This window comes from Setaria italica, chromosome IX (genome assembly GCF_000263155.2).
Source record: "Setaria italica strain Yugu1 chromosome IX, Setaria_italica_v2.0, whole genome shotgun sequence".
NCBI classification, from domain to species: domain Eukaryota; kingdom Viridiplantae; phylum Streptophyta; class Magnoliopsida; order Poales; family Poaceae; genus Setaria; species Setaria italica.
Genome location: NC_028458.1, coordinates 24,562,589 through 24,571,818, shown reverse-complemented (window position 1 = coordinate 24,571,818; position 9,230 = coordinate 24,562,589). Strand labels below are relative to the sequence as shown.

General features: G+C 50.1%; 1 protein-coding gene across 1 annotated transcript; it reads right to left on the bottom strand.

Annotated features, from left to right (window-relative positions):
* Positions 1-2,793: 2,793 nt before the first annotated feature.
* On the bottom strand, positions 2,794-6,602 carry LOC101754718 (probable mixed-linked glucan synthase 7). Its single transcript, XM_004983215.3, has 2 exons — positions 6,445-6,602; positions 2,794-5,394 (listed from the first exon to the last, which is right to left on the bottom strand). Exons 1-2 carry the CDS (start codon positions 6,588-6,590, stop codon positions 3,036-3,038), a joined length of 2,505 nt encoding a protein of 834 aa, XP_004983272.1. The 5' UTR covers positions 6,591-6,602; the 3' UTR covers positions 2,794-3,035.
* Positions 6,603-9,230: the final 2,628 nt, after the last annotated feature.

Sequence of the window (9,230 nt, the reverse complement as noted above, 5' to 3'; positions counted from 1 at the left end):
GGAATCAGGTAGATCGTACTCGAGATACGCACCCGAGTTCCTCAACTTAAACCCAGCTCCTCCAAAGACTTCTGTCCTAGTTGCGCTGGGTTGTGGTTTACACCGGAACAATTTCCTAAACAAGTCCAGACTACGAAAAACACCTAGGTACACTTCGCACAAGTGTACAAAGATAGCCATATGCAGCACACCATTCGGATTCAAATGGACTAGTTGAAGATTATAATACTCGAGAATACCTCTAAAGAAGTTAGAGGTAGGCACTACCAGACCTCTCTCGACAAAGGGAGCCAGCATCACCATCTCCTTGGGGTGTTCTTTGAATTGCCACACATTTCCATATGCAGGCCTCCACTCAAGCTCCACCTTTAGTTGGAGAAGCTTTGCATCAACCAAGGCCTAAACTGTCGGCTCCTTCATCACAGAATGCTGCCAGGTGGCCCCAGGAGACAGCGGCGCAGTCTGGTTCGTCAGGCCACACTTGGGCACCGGCAACTCAGGCTCCTTGCCCTTCTTGGATATGGACCTCAACTTGCTGGTGGTCGTGGCCTCCCCTTGGATCTTCTCAGGTTTCTTACCCATCTTCTTGGTACGCATCAACTAATCTTGAGGAGAAAAGGAGGTGAAAAAGGTCGCAGCGATCTCTCTTCAAAAGATCGGTCTGGGCAACAATGGCAGTGGCGGCACAAACAGGAGCAGCAGCGCTAGGGTTGCAAAAAGGGCGCAAATTGCAGATCTGCTACAACAGTCGTGGCAATAATTAGCGCTGGGCCCCCCTATTATATCAGCAAAATTTTTGGATTCCACCCGTTAATCAAGCAACGGTCAGATACGACTCAGATTTACCACCATAATGTCCAACGGCTACTCTGACCAAGAGATTGATCCCTTCACCGACTATAAGTAGTCATCCAAGTGCTCGAGGGCTGCGAATACCATACCCGTTGGATATAGTTTTCTTTTTCTAAAGACTAAGATAAGTCAAAGCGAAATTACAAGTTTGACCCTTAGCCTAATTCTTCGATTCGACCTAAGGCTCGGGGGCTACTCCATATAGAGTGCGATTGTCATCGCACTATCATATAAAAAAATTTCAAGACAAAGATTACTCGAAGCAAACATCAAAAACTGCTAAGAGTACCTTCCAGTCACGCGACAACTCCGGTACTCGAAGGATTGGCCGCATCAAGAAGTACTCGAGGAGCACCAGGAGGAACTCGGGCGACATCTTCAAGCACTCGGAGTTGTTCCTCTCGACTACAAAGTCCTAGGGGCTTGTCGGCTAGGCACCCCTAGGCCCACCAGAAGACTTGTATGGACCCACTCAATGGAACGTACCAGAAATCTACTCGGACATGAAGACTACTCTGCAGGGCACGTAGGCTTCATGAACTCCCTGAAGACTAGTCGGGTTAAAAGGAAACTACTCTACCGAGTGAGAGTAGGACTCTGTAACGTACTCGACTAGGACTCATACACAATCCGCCCTGTAACCTTGCTCCCCCGACTATATAAGTGCGGGCAGGGACCCCCTCCAAACAACTCGACACAAGTTCAATAAAACCAACACACATGATGTAGGGTGTTACACGATCTAGCGGCGCAAACCTATCTAAATCATGTTCCTTGCGTCACCATCGACTCCTTGATTCTCGACGACACCCACCGCATAAAAGACCACCTAGGGTACTCCCTAGGCAAGTTGCCGGTCTAAAACACCGATAGGAGGAGAAGAAGGGTGGAGGGGAGGGAGGTCCTCGCGGGCATTGATGCTACGCCGACGAGGCGGAGGACGACAGTGTGGGTGGTCAGGGGGTAGCTGTGGGGGTGGATGGAGGAAGGCAGAGGTGAGCGATTTTTTTCGTGGACGCAAGTGGATAACGATGGGGTGAGGAGCTCTGTACCAATTGATATTGGGGGACCCCTCTCCCACTAGCAGCCTCCTTAGGGAAAATGTGTGTATATGCCTCCCAATAGGGGGTTGGTTGTTTATGCCTGCCACATGAAAAATCAAGGCAGCGAATAATCATATCTTCATGTACCACCACTAATCTTCTATTCTTCTTATAACCACAATTATCTCTTAACAAGCCATGGACTTCCTTCCACCAGCCATCAATACTAGCATGATGCACATTGCTATCTATCCTAAATGGTGTGTGTGCTATAATGATGAGCTGGACCCAGATTATCTGTCTTACACGTTATCCACAAATTCAACGCTACATTAATTTTTTAATTAGAAATAAAATATATGGGTCAAACATGGACATTATACAGACATTTAGTACAATTTCTTTTAGAATTTGAGTTAACCAAATAAAGTATCAGTCAACAAATGAATATCCATCAAACAAAAAGGTCCTTTAACAATATGATTTTGGGCACAGAAAAGTACATGATCAGCTCGCTCGTGTATATATGTTATTGTTGGAAGTCCTGATTCCTCATAGTTGCATAATTTAAACTTCAAGCTCCTAATCGCTTTGCAAAACTAGCAAGCAAGTCTTACCAATTCAAGCAACATGGCGATATGGTTCAAGTTTGACATAGCAATCAGACAATTAGACCAATGCTGACAAACATAAAATTAGAAACCATAAGTACCTTTTTCCTTCACTCATCTTTATCTCTTTCTTCCTTCCTTCCATCTTCCAGGAAGAAGTTTTTACTCGATAATTTGCACCGGTTTCTTCCCAAAGTTCAGTTGAAACTTTCAGGGCAACAAAGTTATGCACATAGCCTTAGTAAAATTTGGCACAATAATGAAAGAGCGTCGACTTTCTCATGAAGTTGCAAGTGAAAACAATAGTGGACTTCAACATAAAGGGAAAAGGAGAAGAAATACATTATTGAGATGCTGGTGAGAATATAGTAGATGGCTCTTCTACAATGTCACCAATCTTGTGCTGGTAAAGTCAAGAGAAAGGAAGTATACTTAATTATATGATAAAAAACTAGTATAAGTGTATAACTGAAAAGTTAGCCGCCCAATTGCATTGGAAATTTGTCTAGTCGGCTAAATAACAAGCATATTAAAGCATGTGCGATTGGAGAACGAAACATAGTAATCGAATGGTGAACAATGCGACAAGCAAGAGTAGTGGGCTCAACGTCATGCTCCAACGGCCCATGAGCCCCAGCGCGAAGGGGTAGAGATGCACCACCACCCACGCGTTGAACGCCACCGCGAGCACCGCCGCAGGGCCATTCCTCCACCGCCCCCTTTCTATTGCCGCTGCCATGGACGCCGCGTTCACCGCTAGAACCACCGCCGGTGGGACCATCAGCACCGTCCACCTCACGGCGTACAGCTCCGCGAACCTTTCCTTGACGCTGACGCCAGAGCTCGTCGTCGCCGTCTTCTTAGACGTCAGCTTGAACGATATCTCCTTCCCGGCCACGACCTTGAGCGCCACCTGCAACACTGCAGCCAGGTAGGCGCTCGTGGCGGACACCATCCAGAACTGCTCGTTCCTCCACCACTCGCCCAGCGTGATGCCTGACCACCTCACCTCCAGGACCGCCACCATTGCGAGCGTCAGCATCAGCGCCGTGAGGAAGGCGACGTACGTGGCCGACGGCGGCGTGCCCAGGGACAATAAGGCGCCGGCCGTGGCATTCCCGGACGACAGAAGAGGGATCGCCGGGAAGACGCAGTAGAGTATGAGGAACATGGAGGTGAGCGGGTACAGCGTCGTGTTGAGGTACGCCACGCGCTGCAGCGGGTGGAGCCGGCCTGCGCGGAGCGCGTTGTTGCGGGAGAGGAATATCTCGAGGGAACCCGCCGCCCAGCGCAGGACCTGGTGCAGCCGGTCGGCGAGATTGATCGGCGCCGTGCCGCGGAACGCGTCCGGCGCGGTGGCGCAGTAGGCGGAGCGCCAGCCTCGCCGGTGCAGGCAGAAGCCGGTGGCCACGTCCTCCGTCACGGTGCCGTACATCCAGCCGATGTCCCTGCCCCACGCCGTCCCGTCCTCGTAGCCGCACGAGACAAGCGCGGTTGCCTCGCCAATGGCAGCGCCGTCGAACGAGCACGGCGGAGGAGTGGCGTTGCGTTGGTCGGACGACCTATTCAAGTTCAAGACCGCACGTACCGAGCGAAGGAATGGCGTCGACACGCCGAACGTGTCAGCCTCGGTGGCGACGACGTCCTTGCCGGCGTCGCTGTGCGGTCTCCAGCGCGGCGGATCGACGCCGTATAGCGCCGAGCGGCGGAACATGCACCCGGTGCCGACGTAGATGGGTCCCTGGAGGCCATCGAGGCCGAGCTCCGTGCAGTCGAAGAAGACGCGGTTGTGGTTTGCGTAGCGGTCGGCGGGGTCGACGCCGTCGAAGCGCTGCGGGAACTGGACGAACGCCACGCTGCTGCCGCCGCGGTCGAGCATGTGGCAGACGCCGGCGCGGAGGGCCTGCGAGTTGTTGACGTAGTGGTCGCAGTCGAGGTTGAGGACGAAGGGCGCATTGGAGAGCACGGCCGAGGCGCGGAGAAGCGCGTTCATGGCGCCGGCCTTCCGGTGGTGCGCCCGGCCATGGCGCTTCTCCCGGCACATGTACACGACCGCTGGGACCCTCACATCGACGGAGCTGAAGTCCAGAAGATTAGTGGCAGCATCGATGGCGCTGGCGCCGAGCTGCGGCGTACGGCTGGGAGGACTGACTAGCACTTCGACAACTCCGGCATGGTCTTCCGCCGTCCCATGTCGCCAGCAGCTTCCATCGGCCAGGGACCACCGCTGGTGCCGCATGTCTCCGGCCTGCAGCGCGTCGATCCGCAGCCGCAGCTCCTCGTACTCCCGGCGCACACGCCTCCGATCCCTTGCCAGCTCCGCCCACGCCCTTCCCTTATAGTCACCCCTCGCCACCGCCCTCGCCTTCACACCGCCATGAACGCTGGCGGCGCCGCCGGGGCTGAAGTAGGCCTCTGGGTTCCTCGGCTCGACCCCGTGCTTCCGGCAGAATGGCACCCACAGTCCGGCGAACCGGGCAGCCTCCGCGACCGCCTCGCGCGTGAGCAGCGAGCCGCCGTCGTCGGAGACGTAGCACGTGATCTTGTCTGCGGGGTAGTCCGCGGCGAGGATGGAGAGGATGGTGTTCGCCGTCACCAGCGGCGGCTCCTTCTCGGGATCGGCAGTGGTGACGAACACATCCATGGACGGAAGCAGCGACCCGTCGAGCGCGGTGATGGCGACATCGCGCCGGACAGGCTGCATCTTGGGCACCTGGTCGAGCACCCACATCAGTGCGAACCAGAGCTCCCCGGCGATGGACACCGTCCACATTGCACGAACTGTACCTGTGGCATCGGTGGCAGGGGAGCTCATTATCGCACGGGCTGTGCTGATTCGCCACTTGAAAAACAGAACGAAGATGCCCATCCGAACAATGATCACGAGCCTACAAACACCATGGTTTTCACCACTTAATTGGATATGATTGTCACATAACTTTTAATCATTTTTCGAAGTAATTTATAGTACACTGTCCATGGATACTCCTATTTACATGATAAAAGTTGTGATTTTGACATTTTATAACTTGTAAAATCTCACTTTACACACTAATTTTCGTGACGTGACTAGAAACTATTGAAGAGCAAGATTTCTAAGTATTTTCTAGAACAAACTTATATCAAATTCATATATCCAAAGTGGGGTCAAAACTAATTTCTTTTTTCAATGAGTTTTTCAATTTGAGGGGAGTGGGGATAATATTTTCCTGAAAATCCAGTCACATGATCATATCAAATTATATCTACCAAATGTTTTAATAGTTGCATTTGCACATTTATACCAACCGGTCGGAACATTGTGTAGTATATATTCATAATTTAAATCATGAGTGACGACTAAAGGGGCTCTAGGCCCGGTACTAGAAGTCACTTGTCCAGTAGTATGAGATATCAATAAACTTTCTTGACAATTATTTCCAAATCTGATCTAAATCATTGTTCACGAGTCCAACCGCTCTTTCCCTTGCGCCTCCTGCTTCCTCATCATTAGAAGATGTTGCTGCGCTCGCCTAGTGTCACTACCACCGGATCTACCTCCAATCAATAACCTTCCCTCCTGCTATGTAGAAAATGTGGATGGCCATATCAATAACCTTCCCTCCTCATCATTAAAAGGCTTCCGAGATCATTATGCTTTTGTACAAAGATTATAACTGTGTGGTAGGCAGCTGCATTGGGTTATTGAACATATTTTGCTTCTCTTATTATTTGCATGCCATATCAATATATGAAGGTGAAGGTGGTCACATGAAACCATTTGTAGCCCTTGGTGTGGAGGCTCTTTATTTGTAACATAGTTTTTAAAATCCAATATTAATTTTCCCAATTCTCGTCATCTCTAATAATAAATTCTGAAAAGTGTCCCCTCTGTTTCGAATTACAGAAAAATAGATTCAAGTTGATGGAAACAGAACCATGTTTGGATAACTACTTACCTGTATAGCTTGATGGTGATTGTTGAAAGTTTTGCTGTCCGGACAAGCTGTCTCTCGACACTGGCTGACATCTTCTCATCTTCTGGTGACTCCTTGTCATTGGAGGCAGCACAAAATTTCTTCTTGGCTACATATGTCGTCGACATACTCCCACTAATCAAGACTTATATTGTTCCTGACAAGAAGTCTTCTGTGTGAAATAATCACCCATATATAGGAGGATAGATCACTCACCCACAGTTGCCAATCTCTTTGTGCTTCAACTTTGTCTTTGGCCGGTTTTTGCACTTATCCTAGCTGTAGTTTTGATAACTGGTGGCTATTTTTTGCTCTTATCCCACCAAACTGTGAGACAACTTTTTAAATGCTTAGTTGTACGTCCACTAAATCGGATCAACAATTAGTTTCACGTGCTTCCGTGAGTGGCGGCGTTGAGTTAATTTGTTTTCATACCCCCACTGGATATTAGTCGTCGGAGCTGCTGGTTGTTCACTTGTTATTGATGTGTACATGGGATCCATGTTGTCATTGTACTCAGTTGCTCTTTACCCACTAGTCGTTTTGTGCATGATGTCGCCTGATTTGGTCATGAGAAAAGTTTTGTTTGAGGAAGCTGACAGTGCTAGCATAGCAGCCGATATACACCAGATGCAGTATGCATATTGCGTGACACACACGTGCCTGCTTGGAACCCACTATTCACAACCTTGATCTGCATTATCTACTCATAAGGATGACGCATGCTCGCAATTCATCACTTAGCAATCCTCCGTCATTTCAACTACAGCCCCTGTACCAAATTGTAGGTCGTTTTCGCTTTTCTAGATGCATAAATGTTTGTATGTATTTAGTGTATGTCTAGATGTATACAAACATCTATGAACCTAGAAAAGGTCAAAACGACCAACCATTTAAAATGGAGGGAGTAGCTAGTTAGCTAAGGAACTCGCACTAGGTAACCTAGTTGTGAAGTAAATCATCACTTTGATGAGAAAAATTTGAGTGCATGGTGATGTGTGTGTGGTGACTTTATGCATCTTAGTGATGGACAGTGGTCCAATTAAATAGCAGGTTGTAGTACCTTTATAACTCTGCTAAGAGTTTTCAATGGTCGGACAATGCGTTATATCGTCAATTATTCCGCTATTATAGATAATGAAACGCTTTAACACCGCAAAAACATGCTATTTGACTTAACCGTGAAGTTTTTTTAGTGGCACAGTATGATTTTTTCCATCTGCAAGCCGAGGCTGCTTCATTCCTTCCACACTGGGCACAAAAAAACCATCTATGGAGGCTAAAAAGAATGTTAGCAGCTCGAAGACCTAACCATAATCCTTATAATGAAGGGAGTTGGAGGTATGTACTAGTCCTGGACATGTATATGAGTATTTGAGATATGGAACTAAGAAAATTTCATGAACAAAAAAATTACTTTGGAGAATATATTTTATAGGTAGAGGTACGTAATTTAAATTTATATTTGGGGTTACTCAGGTTATTTTAAATAATAGCATATGTGAATTTAGATGCACATATGGAACTAAGCAACATGTATTTGAGTATTTGAGATATGGAACTAAGGGTTTCTTTAAGTTATTTTGTACAATAGCATACTCTCTATCCAAAAATAAGTACACTTCTAGCATTCAAAGTTTGTTTCATAATTAAAGAGTGCATTTTTAACTTTTGGATCAATCTGCAGGGGCCATCTTATTAAAGCAACACCTGCACCAACAACAAAAACCATGTGGAGAAATGCTTGGCGCCAATCAAATAGTTACTTAACTAGTTCCAGTGTGCATTATTTGTTTGCGATTTAGAGAACCTAATAAACAGTGTGACTTTTGGTCACAACCATGGGTAATTAGGGGTAATAAGATCTTTTCTCAAGACTAGTAATCACTACGGGACACAGGAACATTGCCTGGAGCACTCGGCAAAGCTCCAAAAACATTCGGCGAACTCTTTGCCGAGTGTAACACTCGGCAATGGGCACACAGCAAAAAATCTACCGGCAAACAAACTTTGCCGAGTGTTTTTTGCCGGGCAACCTGCAAAAGCTTTGCCGAGTGCCAAAAAAACACTCGGCAACAATTTCAAAAAAATAAAAAAAACAGTCGCTAGCCGCCGCGGCCGCCACTGCCAGCCACCACCGCCGCCGCCGCCGTCACTGGCCCAAGCCCTCCCTAGATCTCGCCGCCATCTCCCTCCGCTTGGCTAGCGACGCCGCCATCTCCCTCCACCTAGCCCGCGCCGCCATCCCCTTCCCCCTCCATGGATCTCGCCGCGCCACCACCGTCTCCCTCCCCCGGCCCGCGCCGCCACTGTCCCCTCCGCCCCTGCCCACGCGCGCCGCCGTCTCCCTCCCCCTCCCTGGATCTCACCGTTGGGGGAGGGAGGGAGGGAGGGGCGGCCCCGGCCGCCGGATGTCACCGATGGGGAGGGGGCGGCCGGAGAGGGAGGGGGCCTCTGCCGCCCGGATCTCGCCGGTGAGAGGGAGAAGGAGGGGGCCGGCGCCCGGATCTCGCCGGTGAGAGGGAGAAGGAGGGGGCCAGCGCCCGGATCTCGCCGGTGAGAGGGAGAAGGAGGGGGCCGCCGCCCGGATCTCGACAAGGAGGGGCGCGGGGAGAGGGCGGCCATCGGGGGAAGGAGTGGCGGCCAGCCCCCACCGGATCCGGCCCCGGGGGGCCACCACGGCCCCCGCTCACCATGGCCTCCGCCGGGGGAAGGAATGGCAGCCAGCCACCGCCGGATCGGGCCTACGGGGCCACCACGGCCCCCGT

Coding starts and splice junctions, on each gene's coding strand:
- LOC101754718 (XM_004983215.3), bottom strand. CDS start 6,590: ATGTCGACGACATATGTAGCCAAGAAGAAATTTTGTGCTGCCTCCAAT. Junction 5,395..6,444: donor ATCACCATCAAGCTATACAG/GTAAGTAGTTAT, acceptor TGGTGTTTGTAG/GCTCGTGATCATTGTTCGGA.